Source organism: Sphaeramia orbicularis, chromosome 17 (genome assembly GCF_902148855.1).
Source record: "Sphaeramia orbicularis chromosome 17, fSphaOr1.1, whole genome shotgun sequence".
Lineage (NCBI taxonomy): Eukaryota > Metazoa > Chordata > Actinopteri > Kurtiformes > Apogonidae > Sphaeramia > Sphaeramia orbicularis.
In genome coordinates, this window is record NC_043973.1 from 40,064,105 (window position 1) to 40,091,153 (window position 27,049).

Here is a 27,049-nt window from a genome sequence, read left to right on the forward strand (position 1 = left end):
AAACTTCAAGGTTCAAGGTTACTTTATTTATACCCATGGGTTGATTTGTTTTGCAGACAGTGATTGCCTTTGACATTACAACAAAACACACATTGAACCTGTTTGGCAGGTACTGGATTGAGTGTGAAGACAAGACAAAAGTGCTCAGTGTTCCACCATTCACCAGTATAGCAGCATGGATAAGTAAAAGCATAAAGTAAATAAATAAGATCAAATAAATAAAAACAAGATGCAATAAAACACAATAAAAACCTCAAGAAGATAAAAACAGTCTCTGGGTTAAAAACCAGGATAAGAACATAAAATTATAAAATTAGAGGTCACAATAATAAGAAATAGAGCAAACAAACAGGATAAGTAATTAAATAAGTAAATAAAGTCCAATGTCACTATTTCTTATTGAGCTCAGTGACGGCGAAAATGAAACTTATACATATACATGACTTCATTTGCACATTTGAAAAGGACTGGGAGGAAGTATAACTTAATGATGACCATGAAAAGTCATGAAAAGACGACAAACTGCATTTTTCCTGAAATATTTTTTTAACATACTGATAGGTTTAGTGGTTCAGAAGTTATTAAACATTTTAGATTAGTCAATAATAGTAGCTGTTTGGGTTTTTATGGGTTAAACCGTTTGATAAAAGATTAGTTACAGAGGCTGAAAAAGTGCCAAAAAAAGGTTGGATTCTATTAAGAAACTGCACACACACACACACACACACACACACACACACACACACACACACACACACACACACACATACAAGGTGTAGTTCACAGAAACACTTAAATCATTGCATGAAAAGCACATGTAAGTAATAACAATAATGAGGGGTACTTTTCTTTCCAGGTAGTGCATACCTGCGTGGGTTACCACATCGACTGCCAACCTGGGAAACAACCTAGAAAGAAGAAGAAGAAGTGTTCCTCCTGCAGTAAAGTGTAGCTTTATCTATGACGTTCCGCTCATGCAGTATTTTCCTTTTTTCCTCATGAAAGCAGGGGAGTTTTTACCTCTTTGTGAATCTCAAAAAGAAACCATCTGAACAACCTGACATGAAGGCGGCAGGGTGGACAGTACGGTATTGAGTTACAGGCTGTTAAAGGCAGGGGATCGTCAGTTTACTGTTATTATGGGATGTAGCAAAGCAGCATATTGAAGATGAGCAAGAGAAAAGTGCAGCGGGGCAGATATGATTATAACAAATGTGGGAGGTGTTAACAGACAAACAACCATGAAGATCTGAGAGACATCTGACAAAAAAAAGCACATGACATTTAGTCTCATGTGTGGTCTCACGTCGGGTTAAGTGAGAAAATTACTAACTGCAGTTTGTCTAAATGCTGACGTGCTGTTAGATGTTTCAGCTCTTCAACAGTCCAAGTGATTATATATAATAACCTATCAATAATTTATAATAAACTGTTGCAGAAAGGGTGATGATTAGTTTGTAACATGCTGCAGAAGTGGGAGGGAGAGTTCCTCAGAGACTGACTTTTAAGACAAAAGAAGAAGGAAACATATGAGTGTTTATAAATGGAGGTTTATAAAGCTTTAATCAAACCCATGTGGGGTCAGGGAAAGGAAATGAGAGGGCAATAAAACATAATAAAGCTTTACATTTTACAGGAGAGGCTGTTTTAGCTTCTACTTTATCTTATCACTGCTCCCTAATCCAATATCCAGTAATAACTAGAGAGAAGATCAAAGTTCTGGGGCCACATAAAGAGAAGGGTTTGATTCTGACCGGACTCGTTAAAAAACCCACACAGTCACTCTGTCATCAAACTGACAAAAGGAGAGAAAACACCCAAACACCCTTCACTGTAAAAAAAAAAAAGTAATTTAACAGAATTTTCACTGTTTATTTTACAGATTTTTCCTGTATTTTTAAGATACAGGAAAATATCAGTGAAATGACAAAAACAGACTATGATTTTACATGTCAACTGTAAAATAACATAAAAAACTGTAACTTTGATTAACCATAAAATTCCCATTTTTTAAAAGAATTTTTTTTCTTTTTTCACAAAAAAATACAGTTAAAATACATTTGCAAATGTATCATAATTTCATAAATATTTCTTTTGTATTTACGAGATCAAACTGTTAATTTAAAGTTTAATGCTGTAAAAAAATAAAATAAAAAACAAAATAAAACGAGATCAAATTGCTGACAATTAACCATAAAAGAAGTATTTGTTCTGTAAGTTTAACAAGACTTGTTTGTTAATTGACAAATATCTTGTGTAATTACGGGAGGTTTCACAACAAAAATGTTGAATAAATGTATTTTTGTGAATGTATAACATGTATAAGCACTGATAAACTGTCCTAATACAGTTTTTTTCAGTGGATTGGACAACTTAGTCTCATTGAAAATTATTTATATATAAATTTATAGGTAATTTGATATAATTTGATTTATTTATTTAATTCGAACATGCAAGGAAACAAAATAAAACATTTAAATGGACAGAATCTATCTTCAGCACATACAAGTCTGAATATTGCATGGTCGAAAAGGAGTAGGAAGAAGTATAAACTTATTTAATCCTACCGCTCAGTGCTTTTACACCTTTATCACTAACTTGATACAAGAATCAAACAATACTATTTTCCTAATTTTGGCATCGAACCACAACAAATACATAATGCAGTAACTGAAATACACACAACAATACGATCATGGCAGTCCAGTCATACAAACAGACTCAACAATTCAACCATTTTCTTCAATAATTACAGCAGATTTATCAGTACAACATCATCCATAAACAAACAGGCCTCATTATCTTTATTAAATACTGTACCTCTCAAGAATCATTTTTTAAATATATTTTTTAAAAACTGAATTATGTTTGATATTTGTTTTATCTCCACGCACAATTAGTTCCACAGTTTTGCTCCACAGATGGTGATACAGAAACTTTTTAATGTAGTGCGTACTTTATGAATCTTTAAATTGAACTTTCCCCTTAAATCATAACCTCCCTCTCTTTCACAAAACATTTCTTGAATATTGCCCGGCAGTAAGTTATTCTTTGCTTTATACATTATTTGAATAGTTTTGAATTCCACCAGGTCAATGAGTTTTAAAGTTTTGGATTGTAAAAATAGTGGATTTGTGTGTTCACGAAAACCAACATTGTGAACGATTCTTATTGCTTTTTTTTTTTTTTTGCTTTGCTCTTTGCTTGGATTGTTTTAATACATGTAAATATTCTTTATTAAACATTAAAAAGTAAAAAAAAAAAAAAAAAAAAAAAAAAAAAAAAAATATATATATATATATATATATATATATATATATATATATATATATATATATATGCAAAATCTCATGTAAAGTTAGGGCAAAAAACTGTATTTTAATTATGGAAAATTACCGGTTTTTTGTTTTTTTTTATGAGATGGTTTTTTTCCCCGTTATTTAACAGTATTTTTCTGGCGCCCCAGCTGCCGGAATAATACCTGTTTTTTTTTTTTTTTTTTTTTTTTTTTTTTTTACAGTGTTATGTGATGTTTTACAAAACTATGAAATTCCAGTGGATGATTTTTCTCTGTGCGTAAAAGTGCGTATAATTAACCAGATAGGGTGTGGGGTGTGATAATACAAATAAACAGAAAAGTCCAAATATCTACCACATGCACATTGCTTCAGTGGAGATGGAGTGACTTGGCAGAGTGGTATGTCCGGGAAAGCTACGGGTTAATTTAAGACTAGGAGCAAAACCTGTTGCCAATTAGGAGCAGTGAACGCCACATGTGGGCTAGACGGAGCTCTCTCTCTCTCTTCAGAAAGGGGCAAAAGGGGCAGAAATCGCGTTGCGCGCAATGGATACAAGCTAAATGAAATCTGTTGGTGTTTACATGTACGGCCAATTAGCGATTTAATGGATTTTATTCTTGAAGACATCACCAAAAGGCGCACGCAGGAGTGAAGGATTTACGCGTAAAAAGGCCACTTTTCACACGTGGCCGTAATCCAGTGTTACCTTCACCATGGCTCGTATCTGTGCGGTGTTTTTACTTTGTGTCACATGTGTTTTCAGCAGATCAGAAAGTGTGTCTGAGCTCTGCCGGGGGACGCGCTGCTTCCCCGGCCAGGACTGGAACCGTCCGTGCGTCGGAGCGCGCTGTCAGGGACAAACGGACGCAGGAGCGCATCGGCGGCAGTTTCACCCCTCAGCGCAAACCAGGCAGGGACAAACACACCCGACTTATCAGCAGGATACTCATTTCAGTCATCACCAAGCCCAAAGCGCACCGTTAGCACCGTATACTATCATCCAACCCCAGCAAACGGGCTATGCGCACCAGGCGGCCACGGATGGCACCAGGAGGACCAACCCCAGGACCATCACGGCGGAGGTGTTCCATCCAGACTGCGCCGGTGGGACCTGTCCGACCACCATCTCTCACCGTCCCACGGGTGATGACACTTCCACCCGGGAGTGCAAAGGGATCGGATGTAAACTTCCCCCTCGGATGCGACACAAACCCAACGCGTGCGTTGGAGACGGTTGTAACGCGCACGTAGGAGACGAAGACAGAGGCGGCTCTTCTCCGGTTCATGTGACGGACAGAGCCGCGCAGTTCCTGGATGAGTTTACCGACTTTGGAACCGAACGAGGAGCCTGGATCCAGCTGACATGTGACATGAAACCGAGTCAGTATCAGAGCTGAACAGATTAAAGCCCAGTTAGATGAGATAATGATGTCATGAATGTCACCGACCCCAGCTTCTATAAACAGTGTTTTCTTTCTCAGCTGCAGGGACCAATGAGGTTCCGTCAGAGGATGCACTTGTGTTACAGCTGCAGATGTCCAAAGGCCAGGAGAAACTGGTTGAGGCCCTCAGGGGTCAGCAGGACGAAGTCCGAGAACTGCAGAGGCTCCTGAGTGAACAGCAGGGGGCGCTAGTGAACCAGCAGAGAGAAATACTGGAGCAGCAGAGGAGGATGTTCGATCAGATGGAGCAAGTAAGTCACAGGTGTCAAACATGCGGCCCGGGGGCCAGAACCGGCCCGCCAAAGGTTCCAATCTGGCCCGTGCACTGTAAAAAAAAAAAAATCCTGCTGTTTTTACGGAAAAAAACGGGCAGCTGTGGTTTCCAGAACGATACTGTAAAAAACACATCCAACTGTAAACATATTTACAGAGTAATATGCAGATTTAACATTTTAAACATGAAGATTTAACATTTTAAACATGTAGATTTAACATTTTAAACATGAAGATTTAACATTTTAAACATGTAGATTTAACATTTTAAACATGAAGATTTAACATTTTAAACATGTAGATTTCACATTTTAAACATGTAGATTTAACATTTTAAACATGAAGATTTAACATTTTAAACATGTAGATTTAACATTTTAAACATGAAGATTTAACATTTTAAACATGAAGATATCACATTTTAAACATGAAGATTTCACATTTTAAACATGAAGATTTCACATTTTAAACATGTAGATTTAACATTTTAAACATGAAGATTTAACATTTTAAACATGAAGATTTAACATTTTAAACATGTAGATTTAACATTTTAAACATGTAGATTTAACATTTTAAACATGAAGATTTAACATTTTAAACATGAAGATTTCACATTTTAAACATGTAGATTTCACATTTTAAACATGAAGATTTAACATTTTAAACATGTAGATTTCACATTTTAAACATGTAGATTTCACATTTTAAACATGTAGATTTCACATTTTAAACATGTAGATTTCACATTTTAAACATGTAGATTTCACATTTTAAACATGTAGATTTCACATTTTAAACATGTAGATTTCACATTTTAAACATGAAGATTTAACTTTTTAAACATGTAGATGTAACATTTTAAACATGAAGATTTAACATTTTAAACATGAAGATTTAACATTTTAAACATGAAGATTTAACATTTTAAACATGTAGATTTAACATTTTAAACATGTAGATTTAACATTTTAAACATGAAGATTTAACATTTTAAACATTTAGATTTAACATTTTAAACATGAAGATTTAACATTTTAAACATGAAGATTTCACATTTTAAACATGAATATTTCACATTTTAAACATGAAGATTTAACATTTTAAACATGAAGATTTCACATTTTAAACATGTAGATTTAACATTTTAAACATGAAGATTTAACATTTTAAACATGTAGATTTCACATTTTAAACATGTAGATTTAACATTTTAAACATGTAGATTTCACATTTTAAACATGTAGATTTAACATTTTAAACATGAAGATTTAACATTTTAAACATTTAGATTTAACATTTTAAACATGAAGATTTAACATTTTAAACATGAAGATTTCACATTTTAAACATGAAGATTTAACATTTTAAACATGAAGATTTAACATTTTAAACATGTAGATTTAACATTTTAAACATGTAGATTTCACATTTTAAACATGAAGATTTCACATTTTAAACATGTAGATTTCACATTTTAAACATCTAGATTTCACATTTTAAACATGAAGATTTAACATTTTAAACATGAAGATTTAACATTTTAAACATTTAGATTTAACATTTTAAACATGAAGATTTAACATTTTAAACATGAAGATTTCACATTTTAAACATGAAGATTTCACATTTTAAACATGTAGATTTAACATTTTAAACATGTAGATTTAACATTTTAAACATGAAGATTTAACATTTTAAACATGTAGATTTAACATTTTAAACATGAAGATTTAACATTTTAAACATGTAGATTTAACATTTTAAACATGAAGATTTAACATTTTAAACATTTAGATTTAACATTTTAAACATTTAGATTTAACATTTTAAACATGAAGATTTCACATTTTAAACATGTAGATTTCACATTTTAAACATGTAGATTTCACATTTTAAACATGAAGATTTAACATTTTAAACATGAAGATTTAACATTTTAAACATGTAGATTGAACATTTTAAACATGAAGATTTAACATTTTAAACATGTAGATTTAACATTTTAAACATGTAGATTTCACATTTTAAACATGTAGATTTAACATTTTAAACATGAAGATTTAACATTTTAAACATTTAAATTTAACATTTTAAACATGAAGATTTCACATTTTAAACATGAAGATTTCACATTTTAAACATGAAGATTTAACATTTTAAACATGAAGATTTAACATTTTAAACATGTAGATTTAACATTTTAAACATGAAGATTTAACATTTTAAACATGAAGATTTAACATTTTAAACATGAAGATTTAACATTTTAAACATGAAGATTTAACACTGGATTTCAATGGTAGATGGACTGCACTTATTTAGCACATTTTCTCCGCCTTCGTGGTGTCCAAAGCACTTTCCAAAACCACCAGGTCTAACTGGGACCAGTTTAGGGTTCAGTGTCTTCCATGTAAACTTCAACATATGGACAGTCAGAGATTCGAACCACCAACCCTTTGGTTATTGGATGAGCCGCTCTGCCAACTCTACCAACCCACTAACTTACAAATTTAAAATGTTACATTGTTAAATGTTTACTTTTTTATAACTTATATATATATATATATATAAAACCAAATACGCTGTTATTTCAACATTATGGTCTTTGCAATTTAAACGGCACCACATTGTTTTTCAATTCACAGTTCTATTTTCTAAAACAACAGAAATAGATCATTTCTACATACAAATCTGGTTTTGTTCACATACTCTTCCTGTAAAAACTACAGCTATGTTTGATTCAATCATTAACACAAAAATCTTTTCAAATAAACAACTTTGCATTGTATTGTCACTTACAGTTTTTTTATGTTGCAATTTTACAACTTTTTGAGGTTAATTCTACAGTCATTTTTTTACAGTGTGGGTCGAATTTGCAAAGTGCAAGTTAGGGCATCCAACTCAAAAATAATATCATATTAACCTATAAATAATGACAACACCAATTTTTCTCTTTGATTTAGTGCGATAAACATTAAATTTTGAAAATGTTTACATTAATAAACTATCCTTTAACAATAACATGGGAAAAACTTGAACAAAATGAAGAAATGAAGAAAATAAGTGCAATTTTAACAATTTTCTGCCTGTGACTAAAAGTTTTGTGCATATGTATAAATGATAAGTTGAGGCATAATACTGATAAAATCGTACTTATATTTCTTAACAAATTCCGTTTTTTTCAGGTTATTCACATCCTTTTTGTTTGGATAGTTTGCAAATGTAAATATTGGCACAATTGAATGTTATTTTTTGCACTAAAACGATTTGTTGTCGTAAAGAAAATGAGTTTGACACCCCTGAAGTAAGTGATAAAGATGATGATGATGATGTGGTGGAGGGAAATGGGTCATTAGGCCCTTTTCCACCAAAATCCCAGGAACTTTTATTACCAGGAACTATTTTACCAGGGTAAAAAAGTTCCTGGTGACCTGTGTGCTTTGCGTTTCCATCACACCCAAAGTTCAGGGTAATTTATTCAAATCAGGCTGAGTTAGTAGTTAAATGACTGAGATGATTTGAGGAACTTTACAGAAACATTAAAGGTGTGTAGAGATAGGTTTGATATCCCTGTCTCTTGAAATGTTCGAAAAATGGAAATTAAATAAGTTGGTTAAGTGTTAGTTAAGGTCCAATAAGGCCATTTTAAGTCTTATAACTCCTCATATGATGCTTCTTAACATTATTGTCTGTGAAAATACATTAATGACCATATAATAAATGTGTTGACAGATGAGAATCTTATCAAATCAGATCTATTTCATATCACTGTATATAACTGGAATCCATTTATATAGACTTTTGTTGCTTTATTATGATTAAAATGTACTATATGCATTTACATACAGCTGACAGTGCACTTGTAATAAGCTGCTGTTTTTTTATAATGTCTGTACCTGCTGGTAAATACATAATAAAGTATGCATTAATCTTAGAAAAGCAGCATGAAAAGTTCGGAAAAGGTGTTAACATGGTCATAATATGGTCATTTAGTTTAATTCTATGTATTTGTAATGCAGTTATAGACAATTGCACTAAATACTCCTAAGCAGTCTATAAACTGTTAGGATGTTATAAGTGTTTATTCATGTTTTTAATGTAACAATAAACATGGTCATGATGCTATTATTAACCCTTTTAGTCTCATTAGCACACAATTGTTACACAGTGAAAGTGTTCCTGTGAGTGACCTTAGAATGTTTGCACGTGTAAATCATATCTACAGCCGCAGAAAAAATTATTAGACCACCCTTGTTTTCTTCAATTTCTTGTTTATTTTAATGCCTGGTACAACTAAAAGTACATTTATTTGGACAAATATAATGATAACAACAAAAATAGCTCATAAGAGTTTAATTTCAGAGCTGATATCTATCCATTTTCCATGTTTTTCTTGATAATAACCAAAATAACTCCAGGTTTTACGTTAATATCTATGGCATTATATTGACAAAAACAGTGCTTTTAGACATTCCATGTTTTCTTTTCTGTCTGTTTTAGTCACATGATACACACAGGAGTTAGTACTTGATTGCATAACCATTGTTTTTGATGACTTTTGATGGTCTAATAATTTTTTCCGCAACTGTATTTCTGTTTCAGGTAAAAGCTCAGTACAACATCTTGATGGACAACATGAAACAGACGTCTTTCCAGAACATCCAGGGAGATCTGAACAGCCACATGGACACCTTAAATGGACAGATGCAATCCCATCATGCACAGCAGGCTCTGTCTTTGCACAAAGTGGACATGGAAGCCAGTATTATGGAGGTGAGAGTTTAATCTGAGAGAATTATTCCAGATTCGGCACTGTATGGAGAGCGACCAAGCTTGTGATGATTATTTTTTCTTTATTAATCCATATTTTCTTTAAAAATACCAGAAAATTATGAAAATACGTTTCCAAAAGTCCAGTATGTTTTAAACCTGCCTTTTCCTGTTTTCCCAACAAATATATGTTCTTTTGCTTAAAGACACCAAATCATAATTGGTTAGGTTGTGGACATAAACTGGGTTACAGAGCTGTTTTATTGGGTTGTCATATATAGTAATAAAATGCTGGATAAACGAATTGAAGACCCTGGTGGTAAAAGCGATGAAGTCACATTTTTGGACAATTCCTGTTGAGCGTATAAACATGTTGTATTTGTTTAGCTAAGTCCACTCTATAAATATTTTTACCAGACTGTTTTTGTGACTTCAGTACTTTTAGCACCAGGGTCTTCAATTCTTTCCAACTGAAACAAAAGAATAGTTTTCTCTGGAGGAGTTTATTGAATACAGCAAAGCCATGTGAAATGTAGAAGAGAGGCCTCAGTTGTAAAAGACATAACAAGAAAAAAAACAACAACAGGAAACATGTAAAAGGATGCAAAAAGTGCAAGAATACAAGATGATGTAGCAAGAGGGAAACAAAAGTGACATAAAAGAAATTCTTCACCACAGGAGGCATTTGCTGTAGCACTGTTCATGCCACAGAGAGTTTATACAACATCACAATAAATGTGGCAGGGTTTATTTCTGTAAAGACTTCATTTTTCCAGTAAGATCTTGTATTGACGATGGGGAATCGGACCACTGTGGACAGTCCATTCTTTCACATTCCAGAGATCCTGTATAGAGTTCAGGTCAGTGATGTGACTCTGTGGTGTCCAGTCCATGTGGGTCCGATCTAGCGGTAACACATGGACACATTTCATGTTCAACAGCTTCTGTTATGTAAGCAGAGTAACTTAGATGCATGTGTTATGCATATTTCAGTAGGTGTTTGTTAGCACTTTAACATTATGTATAACAAAATTTGGGAAGATAAAATTTTAAAGTGAAAAATGTCAAATTACTGCTCAGTAACACGTGGACTTGAAACAGACATCCATTTTTTAAGCTATACGCGAACATTCAAAACATGCAGTTTTTGACAGAAATTGATATCAGTTAGGACAAAACCTTTTAGATATTGTGTTCAACTATGCTGAAAATAAATTTTGGAGCAAAATATTGAAAAGTCTCTGTTTTATTGACATGAGAATGTGGTAACATGTGGACGACTCTTTCCCATTGTTTGCATCACCCAAAAATGTATCAAAAGATCATTACTTTCTGAAAATTTCACTCAAATACCTGAATTACAAGTAACTTGAAAATTAAAAATTGGTATTTTTGTGGTAACACATGGACAGGGCCTTTTTAAGCAACTCACAAATGTTCAAACTCATAAATATCAATAATATACATAAAATAATGAAAATCTAATACTCGAAACTTAACAATCATCTATATAATCAACAGATTTAATGCATTTTCAATTTTTGTAGTTATAATATTTAGTGTCAAATTTGAGCTGTGGCTATGGTGTAAAAAATACAATCAATAAAATCAGTTGTAACTTTTTTTCTACACATGGAATTTGAAAAAGGATAACAGTTCCATAAAATAGAAAATGATGTGTGCAAATGTACTTTTTCATGTTGATGTTCACTTTCACTTGTTTGGACCCATGTGTAAAAATGATGTCTCATGGTTCCTGAACCACTCTTTAACAAAGCCTGATGAATCCTGGCATTGTCTAGTCTTTATGCTCTATATCAAACTGATGGTTGTTTAACCCTTTGTAGTTCACTCATAGAAATTCACTGAAATTCCAAATTTCAACCTTAGTGTGTTTTTGGAGGATAAAACTGCCTTGGCCAAGTCTCCCTTGCAAAAGAGATTTCTAATCTCAATGGGACTTCCTGGTTAAATAAAAGTAAATAATAATAATATTAATGGGACTTTATTACTTTTATGAAATTTTTCAAAATTTTTTATTGTTATGTAGAAAATCAAGGTCAGTGAAGTTACCGTATTTGGTTCCTTGCCCATGTGTGGCAAAAAATAAAAAAATTAAAATCCAACAAGTATACAGTCGCGGAAAAAATTATTAGACCAACAAAAGTCATCAAAAACAATGGTTATGCAATCAAGTACTAACTCCTGTGTGTATCATGTGACTAGAAATAAAAGAAAACATGGAAAATGGATAGATATCAGCTCTGAAATTAAACTCTTATGAGCTATTTTTGTTGTTATCATTATATTTGTCCAAACAAATGTACCTTTAGTTGTACCAGACATTAAAATGAGCAAGAAATTGAAGCAAACAAGGATGGTCTAATAATTTTTTCTGCGACTGTATATAAAAATACAAGAAAAACACACGTAAGGTGAAAGGAACATGTATTTTACAACATTAGAACCTGATAAGTGCTGATCCAGACCCCTGTCCACATCCACATTATCCGTTTAAACATCATTCCTTACATTAGTACCATTACTTCATGGTACTAACAAAGCAGGTCCACTCACTGTTCATGCAGAGGTGGACCTGACAGACCCTGGAGACCACATTGAACCACAGATTGTTGACTCACTGTCCTCACTGGAACTGTTGCTGTCACTGTCTTCTAATGTGATTATGTGCAGAAATGACCAAAAATAATCACTTGCCTGATAAAGGGTTAAGAAATGAGAAGCTACTCACTGCATCAGTTATGGTTAATGAAGTTGTTACAGCTGAAACATATTAATTGCTGCAGTAATTATCCAGTGGGAGGGTTTTTAGTACTTCCTCAGTTAAACCCAGGTATTTGGGGGGTTTTTTGGCCAGGTTTTCTTTGTGGCAATTCATACCACATTTTCTAAGTCCGCGTCCTCAGGAGACACGGTATTCTCTTTTGGGTGGGTATACAGCAGCAGTGTCACATGACCACGTGTGATATCCGCAGGTGGGCCGGTCCATGTTGGCCTGTGGGAGCTGTGGCCCTGAGGAGTACTGTGGCTTCACCAGTGGGAGACCTCACTGTGAAAAATGCACCATCTGTCCTGCAGGCTTCTTCCTGGTCGCCCAGTGTACGGTCCATGCAGACAGAATCTGCCAGGTTTGAAGCGTTCCCTTAAGTTGTGAATTTTTTTTTCTATTATTCATGTGGAAAAAGCATGGAGCATGAGTAGAAAAATGTCATGTTTCATTTTGAGCTCCCTTTAAATGTTGATTGAGTGGGTTTTGGGTTTGTTTTCATTGCAGGACAGAGATGAATGTCTTGAAATAACTGATCTATGCGGTGACCAACAGAAGTGTCTCAACACTCCAGGTATATGAAATACAGAGGATGTCATATAACAGTATTAAATACAAAACATAATGTATTTAAGTACAGAATACACTTACATTACTTGAATCAACACACTGAACAGTCATTACTTCAACAAGTCTGTGTTATTTGCTATGAAACCGAAAAGACATCACTGATTTCCCATGAGCCACTGTTGTGTATCTGCATCACCAGACAAAACCTCATACTGCTTTTGTGTTTTCATACTTGATGTTGATTTGGTTGAGCCAACTTTATTGTGTAACATTAACACTGTTATATACAATAGTAATGTAAGTAGTGTTGGGAAGGGGACCTCTGAAATGCAATGATACAGGCAGTTAAAGGTGGGGTAGGAGACGTTTTCCTGGAGCATTTTTTACTATATTGCTTAAAATCCCCTTCACATCCTGATTGCAACCAATTAATTAAATGCTCTAAGACAAAAATAAAAAAAAATTGTCACCTGTGGAATGGATAAGACTGAAAAAAACACCATCCAATTATTTTAACCAGCCCATTGAAATGATTGAATGGTGATATGTCTATCAAACTCAACTGTCACTTGAATATGAATATTTAATTTAAGATTTTTTTTGCTTACTTCAAGCAAAAAAATCTTCCAATGGAACAAGTGAAAATTATCTTGGTAAGATTTCTTGAATTAAGATTTTCAAGATCTATTGTCTAAAAATAAGTTCTTATATCTCACTGAAAAGTTACTCTTTAGGTGATTTTGTCTTATTTTAAGTGTGATGAGATATTTTGACTAGAAATGAGAAAAATGCACGTGGTAAGATTTTGATTTTTGCAGTGTAGCTTGCTCGAATTGTTTTTCCAGGATCTCCTACCCTACCTTTAACCTCCTAAGACCCAGGAAATGTCAGCAAAGTATAAGCTTTTTATGTTTTTTATTAAATAAGTGCCTATATTGGAAACATCATGATACAACAGTTTTTTCAGATGCAGTTTTTTAAATTTTTTTGGAATGTTCTTTGTGGTGGACAGTTTTCTTTTTTTTGTATAAAGTTGTGAAACTCTTGTCCACAAATGTGGACAGAAAACCCATAACTGGGTCTTAGGAGGTTAATTCTTAAAAATATAACAAAAATCCTTCATAACATATTAAAAAAGTCAAGTAATTTGACTTTTTTCAGTACGTCATGAAAGTAATAAAAGTTATTGTGTTGAACACTTTTTTAATACTTTTCTAGCAAGTAGTTTACATGCTACACAGTCCTAAAATCATACATTAAACCAGGTAGTTTGAGATTTCGAGTGAATACAAAGTAAAATATGTAGTGAAATGGAGAGGATTCTCAACTCTATTCCTTTGCATAAATCACAATCAAATAACATTGAATTCTTAACACAGGGGTCACTAGTCCTGGTCCTTGAGGGACAGTATCCTGCATGTTTTAGATGTTTCCCTCTTCCAGCGCACCTGATGGTCATTATCAGGCTTCTGCAGAGTTTGATGATAGGGTTGTCATTTGAATTAGGTGTGAATGAAGAGGGATACATCTAAAACATGCAGGATACCTGCCCTCGAGGACCAAGATTGGTGACCCCTGCCTTAACAGGTTAAAATTACATTTATTCAGCAATTTAATTGTGTAAATAAATTACATGTGACTATTGACTCCCCAAAAAGACAATGTCAAAGAATCTAAAGTAGATAAAAAATATATTAATTTCATGTTATCTAATGCTATACATTACAAAATGAAATTACAAAGGTGTGCATTTTGTTTCTTCCATCTCTGTGAATTCCTAAATGATAACATGACTCCACTACATGGACCAGAATAAATGGTGCACTTTCATCCAGTCTCTCCGTTGTGTTGTTTCCAGGTGGATTCAGGTGCCAAGGCATGACAGAGCGAGATGCCAACTCAGGAATGTGCGGCCACGGCTACTTCTTCAACTCCGATATGGATGAGTGTCAGGCCTGTAATGAGTGTGATGGGGAGCCCGTGGCCTCCCCCTGCACCTTCACCACAGACACCATCTGTTCTGGCGCCACTGTTGGCGACGGCGCCCTATCTCTTCCCTGGGCCGGCGATGTGTCTCTGCCAGGTGATAAAGCGCGAATCTTGGCTCACGCCTTCTCCAGCGTGCAGCTGCAGATCCAGGGTCGAGGCGATGCGGGCCTGGTGTCGGCAGAGTCCGGGTTCCTGGTTCTCCGGCAGCACGGCCTGGTCTGGTTGGACGAGAACCTGTCGGTGAGTCACAGCTGCCGCAGCTTCATCCAGGTGTGTCTGCGCATGAACAACACCGAAGGCTCCGAAGGTCGCGACCTCAGTGGTGTCCGGGTGGAGCAGCGGGACGGGAGGTCGCTCCAAAGTATCAGCATCAGCGGCGTCGCAGAGGTCGCACCTGGTCACATGATCTCTCTGTTCCTCCGGAGCGCCAGCCAACACTGCAACCAAAGCGGCGAAGCTCTGCAGGTGTACAACCCCGCAGCGCCGCCGCTCACTCTGCTCTGGCTGTCACATGACACTGGGGCCGTTGCCATGACAGCACAGGCCATGTTGTCCGCACACTACCACACAAACTACCGGCCGGTCTTCCGCACCACCTCCACCTCTGACCCCTACGTGATGGGACTGACCCATGATGGGCGCGGGGTGCGGTTTGCAGAAAGCGGCACCTTCCGCTTCGTGTTCCAGCAGGCGTTGTACTCGATGGGCCAGGCGTGCGTCAGTGAGGGCTTTCAGCTGTTGGCGTACCTCAACCAAAATGGAACAGGAATGGAGCTGTGCCGGTCCTTCAAACCAGGCGTCCACTACCGAGACACGTCCATATCCCTGTCCGGAGCGGCCAGAGTGGGCCCTGGGGACACCCTGGGCTTCGAGATCCTCTCCCCCGCCCAGTGTAATGTACGCTTTTTCGGGGACGAGACCGGCATCAGTACTCTGAGCCTGGTTTGGGTCCCCGCTGCCATCTCCTCGTCTTTATCCGCCACCGTGGCCCACACCGGCCTCCCCTCTGGAGCGGTCCGCAACAAGCCGCTGTTCTTCCACCAGACCAGCGCTCAGGTCCCCCAGATGGGGATGCTGGTGAGGGGGTCCGCCGATCACAGACGAGATTTTGTCTTCAGAGAGAGCGGCACGGCGAACGTAGCCCTGGACCTCAAACTCATTCACTCGTGTAACCTGGTCAAGGTGACTCTACTCAGGCGAAGTGATCCAGAGGGGTCAGGGGGAGGGGGCCGGGAGGCGGAGGGGGTCCGGAACGTCCCCTTAGCCCAGCAGGTGGGCGGTCAGATGCCCGAGGGCAGCCAGTGGGCCAGCGTGAGCCTGCGGTCGTCCTTCCAGGTGCGTAACGGAACAGCGGTGTTTTTTACACTGGACTGTGTACGAGGGAGGGTCAACCAGATCAGCCACCTGACAGGAAGTGGAGTTTCAATCCTCTGGGTGGCAGAATAACAGACCAACAACTAAACTAAACTATGTGCTTTAGAGCAGGGGTGTCAAATTCATTTTAGTTCAGGGGCCACATCCAGCCTAATATGATCTAAAGTGGGCCGGACCAGTAAAATAATAGAAATAGTAGGGTAAGAACTTATAAATAATGTCAACTCCAAAGTTTTTTTTCTCTGTTTTTGAGTGAAAAAAGTCAAATTCCTTAATGAAAATGTTTACATCTACGAACTGTACTTGAACATAACATGAACCTGAAAATTCTTAAGAAAAATCAGTACAATTTTAACAATGTTACGCCTTAGTTTATCATTTATACATATGCATCACATCTTACAGATCCCAGTGGATCTACAAATATACAAAACATTTAGTAACAGGCAGAATATTGGCACAATTCTACATGCTTCTCTTAAGAAATTTCAGGCTATTCACATTTTTTGTAAAAGGCTGGTCTGTAAACGTAAACATTTTTGTGTAATTTTACTTTATTTTACACTACAACAAAGAGAAAATTTGTTGTTTTCATTATGTATAGGTTATTCTGATAGTATTTTACTGATCTGACCCACTTGAAATTGAATTGACCTAAAGTGATTCTAACATCCTTGATTGTTAATATCCTCAGTGTAATTTCTGCATTTCACAAATTCATCCCAGAGGCCAGATTGGACTCTCTGGTGGGCCGGTTTTGGCCCCCAGGCCACATGTTTGACACCTGTGCTTTAGAGGGTTTCCACATATCTAGCCATGGTAACCGTTTATATTAAGGGATGCATTTTGACCTGAAGCTAAATGATCACAAATGAACATAATAGTAACATATTGGCTCTTTATTGATCATCATGAAGAAATTATTAATGACTTGTTCTGCAAAATCATACTAAATTTATTAATACAGTTGACCTTTATCTGTCTTTTTATTCATCAATTACTGATATTAAATAACAGTTTTTCTTCAGTAACCTCCTATTTACTGTGTATTGATACCAAGGAAGTTGTTGTACATAAACTAATTTGCTTTGTGAGCCTTAAGAACAGTGATTCTACCTTAAGGATAGCGTTTAGTTGTATCAGAGTATTTATAGTTTATATTTGTCTTTTTTCGTTGGCTTTGTTTTTGTGTTGAGCCTTTGTGCTTGGATTTCGATTCTGGTTTGGTTTCAAATAGAAGTTTTAGTTTTCTGAGTGTGGAAGTATGTTTAGTTTTGGTTTTAATTTAGTTTTAGATTTTTTTTTTTTATTATGTGGAAAAGAAAACATTTATCTACATTATCAAGCATTGTTTTCTTCCACAAAACAAGGGGATTTTACTGCAGTTTTGCTTTAGTTTGTGCTACATTGAACATTGTACTTAGTTGTTTGTTTTCTTCGGTAAAAAATCTTTCATTGTTACTTTGAGTTTTAGTTCTTGTTAAATGTAATAACCCTGATTCCTAACACATGCCATCATAATAGTGTTCAAGCTGGCCTAAATTCTTACTCAGAGGGTGTTGATTATTCTAAAATAAGGTCTTTCTCTTAAAAATTAGGCAACTCTATCAGTTTAAGGAACGTGTGTGTGTTAATAAATGTTGAAGTTCATATGAGTCAGTTATGAGTAAGAGCTCACAGAAAAATGAGGAACATATTCAGAGTTATAAAAATGTATTCAGTCACTTTGTCTTGTTTTAGATGTTTTATTTGTTTTGAACATCATAAGGCCCACACTGAGCAAAGCATATTAAGATACTTAGTTTATGTACAAAAGGGTCTTTATTTAGTTTCACTACACAGTAATTCTGAGATTTTTGTCAGAAAACTGTTATTTAACCCTATAACACCAAACGTATCATATTTGATACATGAGTTTTGAAGCCCTCTACATGATCAGTGTGATATATTTTTACTTAAAAAACCTGATGTATACAATTAGATACATGCAATACACGGATAATCCACCAGGGGGAGGAATTCATTCACCAGAGGCCTTTCCAGTGACACTATAAGACTGTCATTAACCCTGTAAAGCCTGAACCATTAAATCATTGACAGAAAATTCCAGTTCTTTGAAACTGGAGCCTTTATTGGTCCTTCTGAACAACCCAAAATGTTTTTTTTTTTTTGTTTTTTTTTTGTGAAATGTCAATTTCCATGTATGAGTTAAAATTTTGCATCATATTTGATACATCAGGTCTCGATGCTCAAATATTATTATGTTTGAACAAACAAAAACATAATATAACACAAACATGTCTAACAAATTGGTAACTCCTTTTCAAAATTGTCAAAGTTCTTCCTCCTTCCTCATTAATGACAGTCTTGTAGTGTCACTGGAAAGGCCTCTGGTGAATGAATTCCTCCCCCTGGTGGATTATCTGTGTATTGCATGTATCTAATTGTATACATCAGGTTTTTCAAGGCAAAAAATATCACACTGATCATGTAGAGGGCTTCAAAACTCATGCATCAAATATGATTTATTTGCTGTTATAAGGTTAATGAGGAAGGAGACAGAACTTTGCCAGTTTTGAAAAGGAATTACCAATTTGTTAGACATATTTGTGTTATATTATGTTTTGTTTGTTAAAAACTAATAATATTTGAGCATTGAGACCTGATGTATCAAATATGATCCAAAGTTGAAACTCATACATGGAAATTGATATTTGAAAACATTGTTTGGCCGTTCAGAAGGACCAATAAAGGCTCCAGTTTCAAAGAACTGGAATTTTCTGTCAATGATTTAATGGTTCAGATTTTACAGGTAGATGTTCTAGAATAAGATCATACAGAACAATACAGAAATAAGAACTTTTTAATGATGGAAAAGAGCCAATATTTAACTAAAATGCAAGTTGAAAAGTCATGAGTTAATGTTGAGTATATGTACCTTAAGACATTTATAACATCAACTACAGTCATTGTATTGTTTTAAGTAATAGTTTAAACTTCTGGTGTTTTATACGGAAGCCCGTTGAGGACATGCCTTCAAACATTTTTTCTATTGTTTTAATGAGATAACGAGGTAAATTAATGAGGTCAGATCTCATAAAATTATCTCGAGAAAACAATAGAAAAAAATGTTTGAAGGCATGTCCTCGATGGGCTTCCGTAGTTCTAAGACGTCCCAGTATTGACTTTTATTTAAAGAAATGTATCCTCATGCTTCAGTTATCGTATTTATGTGAATGCGACTCTCAGTTCTGTGTAATGACTCCAAATGCTGGTTCTAAACACCTGTATGAACGTACAGGAACGTACAGTCTGCTCTTCTACGTTCAGCGTGTTCTACTTAGTCTGTCTTTTATTTATGTAATTCCGTTTCTCTTCTGCTGTCACCACAACAGTTCATGGTGCTGGTTTTATTCAGGGCTTTGTGTGTGTCTGTTTTTTTTTTTTTTTTGTAAGAGCATGTGTTTTATTTTAGCCGCCATTTTCTGATGTGACTCTCCACTGCATGCTTTGTTTATTGACCACTTTTGTGCATATTATGGACTAAAGGAGAGTCATGTTTCACCAAAGTACTGTTTTATTTTTACCGTCTTGCCATTTAATACTTCACCGTATAGTTACTGTTCACCTTAACTAAGCTGCAATGAAGTGTACATTTGATGTTTTATAGTAAACCCAATAAAAATGTGTTTAGCCAGTTGCGTTCCTGCTGTTTGTGTGTAATATAAGCTACTTTTGAGCTGTTAGTTCTACTAGTACTTACTCAGAACTGCACAAAATGTCAAAAAGCTTAATGTTAGCTGACCAGAATCACAAATTAAATCACTTTTTTCTACATGAGAGTGATATTTGTGTTTTATCCTAGATTTCCTGATTGTTTGCATCTAATCCTGGTATAAGCTTTTCCTTTGTGCCTCAGTCAGAGTTGTAAGGGATGAATTGAACCTTGTTTTTTTGCTCTTAGCAGAGGTTTCCAGGTGTTTCCTATTATACATCAAAGCATAGAGGTCCTTTATCATGACTTTAAACACTCAGAATTATATTAGTCAGATAGTTAACCCTGTGATGTCTTTCCTTACACATTTTCTCTGACGACCCTTCTCATTCCCGCGGCGCTCCAATGCTTTGGCACAACATCAAAAAATAAAACATATGGGCATACGTTCTATGAAAACTAGTCGAGGAGTTGATGTTATTGTTTCAGCCTTTGAAGCCGTGACCTCTAGGTTACGGTGTACTAAAGATTATTCAATAAATCATGACTTTAAGGGATTAGTACCATTAATATACAGGTTTGTACCTCAAAGGAGTGGTGGGTATGGAGTCTGGGGGATCAAAAGAGTGCCGGCAGGACCATTTCCTAATTCAGGCCTCTGATTCCCTCCAGTTTCAAGGTTATAGGACCAGACTGTTTCTATAAATAATGCATGTGCGGTGCAGTTTAAGGACCCCGGCCTAGACAGCAGACCGAAGACGATGTCCAGACCTGGGTCAACAAAATCAAGCATATCTGGAAACAAATCGAAACCACTCCGAGGCAGACAGACGACCGGCCAGGTTGAGTTATAGTGGTCAGAGGATGATAAATGCTTGAGGAAAAATCCAGAATAGAGCGTGCCTTTTGTACATTAGTAGTTAGGTTAACCCATAAAGACCCAGTGTTATTTACGTGCCGGTCCCAAAATATTTTGCTCTCTATATTTAATTTTTCTTAAGTGATTTATCACAATTTATCATGACATTATCCTCTGTATTTGGTGTTTTTGCAGTGAACATCAGGTATTTTCCTATATTTAATTCACTGATCATGTAGATGTTCAAAAAAGATCAGATTAATTCAAGATTTTGTGCTTAATTCAAGCAAAAATAAAATTCTGCTAATGGAACAAGTGAAAATTATCTTGTTAAGATTTCTTGAAATAAGATTTTCAAGATCTATTGTCTAAAAATAAGTTCTTATATCTCACTGAAAAGTTACTCTTTAGGTGATTCTGTCTTATTTTAAGTGTGATGAGATATTTGGACTAGAAATTACAAAAATACACTTGGTAAGATTTTGATTTTTGCAGAGTTTTTTCAGTGAACATCAGGTATTTTCCTGTATTTAATTTACTGATCATGTAGATGTTCATAAAAACTCAGACTAAAGTTGAGGGTTAATATAACAGAAACGACACGGTGGTGCAGTGGTTAGCACTCGTGCCTCACAGCAAGAAGGTCCTGGGTTCGATTCCAACACCAGTCGACGGGGGGTGGGACCTTTCTGTGTGGAGTTTGCATGTTCTCCCCGTGTCTGCGTGGGTTCTCTCCGGGTACTCCGGCTTCCTCCCACAATCCAAAAACATGCACCAATAGGTTAATTGGTTAATCTAAATTGCCCATAGGTGTGAATGTGAGAGTGATTGTTTGTCTCTATATGTTCAGCCCTGCGATGAACTGGCGACTTGTCCAGGGTGTACCCCGCCTTTGCCCATAAGTAGCTGGGATAGGCTCCAAGCGACCCCCGTGACCCTAGTGAGGATAAAGTGGGTTCAGATAATGAATGAATGAATAACAGAAACAGAGAAAACTGACTTTTTCAGCAAAATACATCATTATTTGAACATAAACCAAGTGTCTCCATCCACTGTCATTGATCCAACTCCATGAGTTTTACTGGTGAATCAGTGTTGTAGAAGATGACAGTGTTTCCATGGTAACTACGGAGCCTCTGAATGTCCAAATGGGTCATATCTGATGACCATGAAAAGATGACAAACTGTATTTTACAACAATTTTTTTTTTTTTTTTACATGTATTGATACACTGGAAAAAAATCAAAATCTTACCAAGTGTATTTTTTTCATTTTTAGTCAGAATATCTCATCACACTTCAAATAAGACATAATCACAATCAGAGTAACTTTTCAGTGAGATATAAGAACTTATTTTTACACAATAGATCTTGAAAATCTTAGTTCAAGAAATTTTATCAAGATAATTTTCACTTGTTCCATTGGCAATTTTTTTTTTGCTTGAATTAAGCAAAAAAATCTGCCAATGGAACAAATGAAAATTATCTTGGTAAGATTTCTTGAACTAAGATTTTCAAGATCTATTGTGTAAAAATAAGTACTAATATCTCACTGAAAAATTATTCTTTAGGTGATTATATCTTATTGCCTCCGCCAAGGAGGTTATGTTTTTGCCGGCGTTGGTTTGTCTGTCTGTCTGTGTGCAAGATAACTCAAAAAGTTATGGATGGATTTGGATGAAAATTTCAGGAAATGTTGATACTGGCACAAAGAACAAATGATTAAATTTTGGTGGTGATGGGGGGGCACTGATCTGTCTTGGTGGAGGTCTGCGCTCAACAAGTGCTTTACAAGTTTTAAGTGTGATGAGATATTTTGACTAGAAATGAGAAAAATACACTTGGTAAGATTAGATTTTTGCAGTGTAGCAGAAGTTATAAAACGTTTTAGAGCAGTATATGGTTTTGGTCATCAGTGGCTGTTTGGGTCTTTATGGGTTAATAGAGTGCGCCGACGCAAAGAAGTGGTAAAACATGTTGGAAGAAACATAAAAGTTGAAATAAAAGTGGTGATATGACTTCTATATTTTGGAAAAATGATAAAGAATCTACATGACACACACACACAAAGAGATAAATAAGCTTTTGTTTCTCTAAGGAAAGTCTAAAATCCATGCTAACATGTAAAACCTCCACATTTGTTTTATATTAAAAGGCCAGTGGAGTGCACAGGGAGGCTGATGGTGAAGTGGGCTGCATATGGTGCACAGACTGAGGGTCTACAGGTAGCAGGAATGTGCAGAAAACAGGTGTAGTCCAAGTTTTACCCTTCATATTGGTCTAGTGGTGAAGTCACAGCAGTGTAAAGACAGAAGAATACAGGAAAAACAAGTGAGAGGAAAAGAAAAAGAAATAAAGTTGAGAAAAGCTGGGGGAAATAAAGTTAGAAAGCGCTGCATCTGGAAGCAGTTCTCACTTGTTTGGAACTTTCCTATGGACTTACTCACCCGGAGGCATCCTACAATTTTTTTTTTTTTTTTTTTTTTTTGTTGAGCTGAAGTAGGTCCAAAATGTTTGGGGGTCAATGCAGCAAATAGTGATTTTTGTTTGGGTTTGGCTCAAATGCCAGTAAAAAACAATAAAACAAACCCAGCAAAATGTACATCTTTAACATATTTAATGCATGATGTAAAGTCTAATATATATATCATGTTAAAACACACAATGGACAATTAAAATTTATGCACTATTTGTAATGAAATGCCATTATTATTCTCACTTACTTCAATGAGATTGTCGTTTGTGCCTAAAGTGATGCAATACTGCCCTCTACTGGTGTTACAATCACATTTGGGACTTCTATGAGTATTTGTTGACTCCCTTTTTTTATTTATTGAAGGGTGAGAGTGAATTGGAGGAATAACCATCATATAAAGTGCAATATATTTATCTCTACTGTTTTTTTTTGTTTTTTTTTTGTTGGTTGACATGCTTGTTTTTATACTGTATATATATATTTACACTTTCTTTTAAACTGTTTTGCACTATGCACCACAAGAGAGTTGTCAGTTTTAATTTTGTTTTACATATGTATAATGACAATAAAGGCATTCTATTCTATTCTATTCTATTCTATTCTATTCTATTCTATTCTATATTGCAGGGGTGTCAAACATGCAGCCTGCAGACCAAAACCAGCAAAAATTAAGTGCAAAAATTATACTTAAGATATGAACAATCAGCATCAAACTTGTTTTAGTTCAGGTTCCACATACAGACCAATGTGATCTAGTGAAATAATATAAATATCTGTAACTGACAATTTTTTTCTTGATTTAATATGAAAAAAATAACACTATCCAATCCAATCCAACTTTATTTGTGAAGCACTTTAAAACAACCACAGTGGACCAAAGTGCCGTACAGAAGAATAAATAAAAACCAAAATAAAAGAATAAAATACAAGAATAGATTAAAAGACGTAGAACAACTGTACAAAAAATAAAATCAGTGTTGCATAGAAGAATAAAAAAAACTAAATAAAAAAACACTACACTATGAAAATATTTACATTTAAAAACTGTCCTATAACAAGAAAATGTGAATAACCTGAACAAATATGAACCTGAAATGCACAATTTTAAGAATATTCTGCCTTTTACTAAATGTTTTGTGCATTTGTGGATCCACTGTGATCTGTAATATTGTAGAAATTGTTTTTATTTTAGTTCCAAACTCCAAAATTTTAACAATATTATACCTGTTACATGTTTGTGTAACATTGTGTGTAATGCACATGTATAAATGATAAATTGAGGGATAATATTGTTAAAATTACACTTATTTTTCTTACAAAATTTCATTTTTTCCCGTTATTTACATTTTTTTTTTTTTGTATGAAAGTTTGTAAATGGAAATATTTTCATAATTTAATGTTCATATTGCATTAAAACAAAGGGGAAATGCTACCATTATTTCTAGGTTATTATTTTACTGGTCTGATCCACTTGAGAATAAAATGGGCTGAATGTGGCTGAACATGAGTTGGACACCCCTGATATATTAGAAAAGAAGGGATCATAGAATCAGTCTTTGATTGTATAATGTTATATTTTTGTGAAATTTAACAGAAAAAATTAGATTATGGATAATGGAGTTGGATTTTTAGAGTAAGTATAGACAGGAAGAACAATAAGAATAGTCAATAACAGGAAATAAACACAATATAATGCATTTTGGTGGTGTTAAAATTTATTGCACTACATCTGTATACATCAAATATCTTTAAAATGGGTTAACATTTACCACTTTAATATACTACAAGTTTATATCACTCAAATTAGTAAAGATGCTAGTATATATAGACTATCAGAGATTGCACTTCAGGGGTTACAGAGTTAATTTCTCCTTCAACATTACTATCATCTAATCTTAAATGCACAGTGATGTCATTATGCGTTTATAGAATCATAGCGGTGTATTAAAGACCTCGATGACAACAAAGTGTATGAGAAAAGGCAGCTCGATTGCTGTGATTAAAAACAGTTAAAAATCCCATAACAACAATTTACAAGAAAACCCACAGCTGACATTAGAGTAATAACATCGTCGTGTAGTTTGTACTTAATCAGATCGTGACAGAACGCGATAATTCGGCACTTGAGTGTTCAGTGTTGCAGCAGAAAGGAAATTGCATCGCAGTTATCTTATGAAAGGCATCTTTGAGGCAAATAGAGACAGAGAGATGTAAAAAGGACAAACACACGAGGCTGCATAGTATGAAGAGAATGAGCAGAAGTACTAGAGCTGAAATAAACACACAGAGCTGTGGTTTGTGAATAAATAACTGTACGAATACAAACACTGTATACGCCTCCTCTGTGTCCGATATGTTATAACAGTGAGGAGGGTCATGTTATCAGAAAAAACACTATATTTAACCCATAAAGACCCAGGGCTACTTTTGTGGCAGTTTCCAAATATATTTTTCTCTATATTTAATCTTTTTTTTTTAAATTCAAGTTTTTATTTGGTTTACAATGCAAGATTGACATATTTTATACATTGATAGTTTTTTTTAATAAAACAAGTCACAAAACAAACAAACAAACAAGGAGAACAATTGAGTAGCAATTGAACAATGGGCGTCAAGTATGTTCTTTTTAAGTATTTATAAAGTCTATCCACGGTTTCCAGCATTCCTTGAATTTGTCATGGTCCAGTCTTAGTGTAAAGGTGAGTTCTTCCATTTGAGCGATTTCTTTAACAAGGTCCTTCCATTCGTCCAGTGAGGGTGTCTTGTCTGTCAACCATTTCCTAGTGATCACTTTTTTGCTGGCAATCAACATGATTATATTTAATCTTTCTTAAGTGATTTATCGGCATTTATTGTAAGATAATCGTCTGTATTTTTGAAGTTTTCAGTGTAAATCATGTATTGTCCTTTATTTACGTCACAGATGTTCATAAAAACTCAGATTATAATTGGGGTTATTATATCAGAAACAGAGAAAACTGAAGAAAAAATGACTTTTTCAGTCAAATATATCATTAATCCACGGGATCCCAAAGTGGGGAATCAGTACACCCAGGGGTATTTGGAAGAAGCCCAGGGGGAAACATACATTAAACAAGTAGTGTCAGGCACAACTAACCCCGCCCCTCACACATATTGTAGTTTATTTTAGCATCAATCCAGCTGATGTCATCATGTCTATACATGTGATGATGTCAGCATATCAGTCACCTCTATATATGTGCCAAGTTTGAAGTAAATTAAAACAAAATGGATGTTTCTATAGACATTTGACATTTCGCCCATTATAAGTAAATAGAAAAAAAAAAGATTTAATAAATTCATTAAAAAAATTTAACTTTACCCTACTTTTCCCAAAATGTAACCACATCTATTCTGGGTCACTGACAATCTATAAACCCAGTTTGATATGAATCCAATCTATAGTTTTGCTGCTACAGATATTTGACATTTCACCCATTACAAGTAAATGGAAAAAGAAAAAAGATTTAA

At 35.0% G+C, this 27,049-nt stretch overlaps 1 protein-coding gene across 1 annotated transcript; it reads left to right on the forward strand.

Moving 5' to 3' along the window:
• Positions 1-3,853: 3,853 nt before the first annotated feature.
• On the forward strand, positions 3,854-16,580 carry LOC115437407 (uncharacterized). The gene is made up of 6 exons (XM_030160632.1): positions 3,854-4,679; positions 4,781-4,992; positions 9,620-9,790; positions 12,784-12,936; positions 13,083-13,149; positions 15,004-16,580. Exons 1-6 carry the CDS (start codon positions 4,013-4,015, stop codon positions 16,578-16,580), a joined length of 2,847 nt encoding a protein of 948 aa, XP_030016492.1. The 5' UTR covers positions 3,854-4,012.
• Positions 16,581-27,049: the final 10,469 nt, after the last annotated feature.

What these genes read in the sequence shown, in the direction of transcription:
- LOC115437407 (XM_030160632.1), top strand. Translation starts at nt 4,013, where the DNA reads ATGGCTCGTATCTGTGCGGTGTTTTTACTTTGTGTCACATGTGTTTTC. An exon ending in TGTTCGATCAGATGGAGCAA is followed by an intron (nt 4,993 to 9,619) that starts GTAAGTCACAGG and finishes TTTCTGTTTCAG; the next exon opens with GTAAAAGCTCAGTACAACAT. An exon ending in ATGCAGACAGAATCTGCCAG is followed by an intron (nt 12,937 to 13,082) that starts GTTTGAAGCGTT and finishes TTTTCATTGCAG; the next exon opens with GACAGAGATGAATGTCTTGA.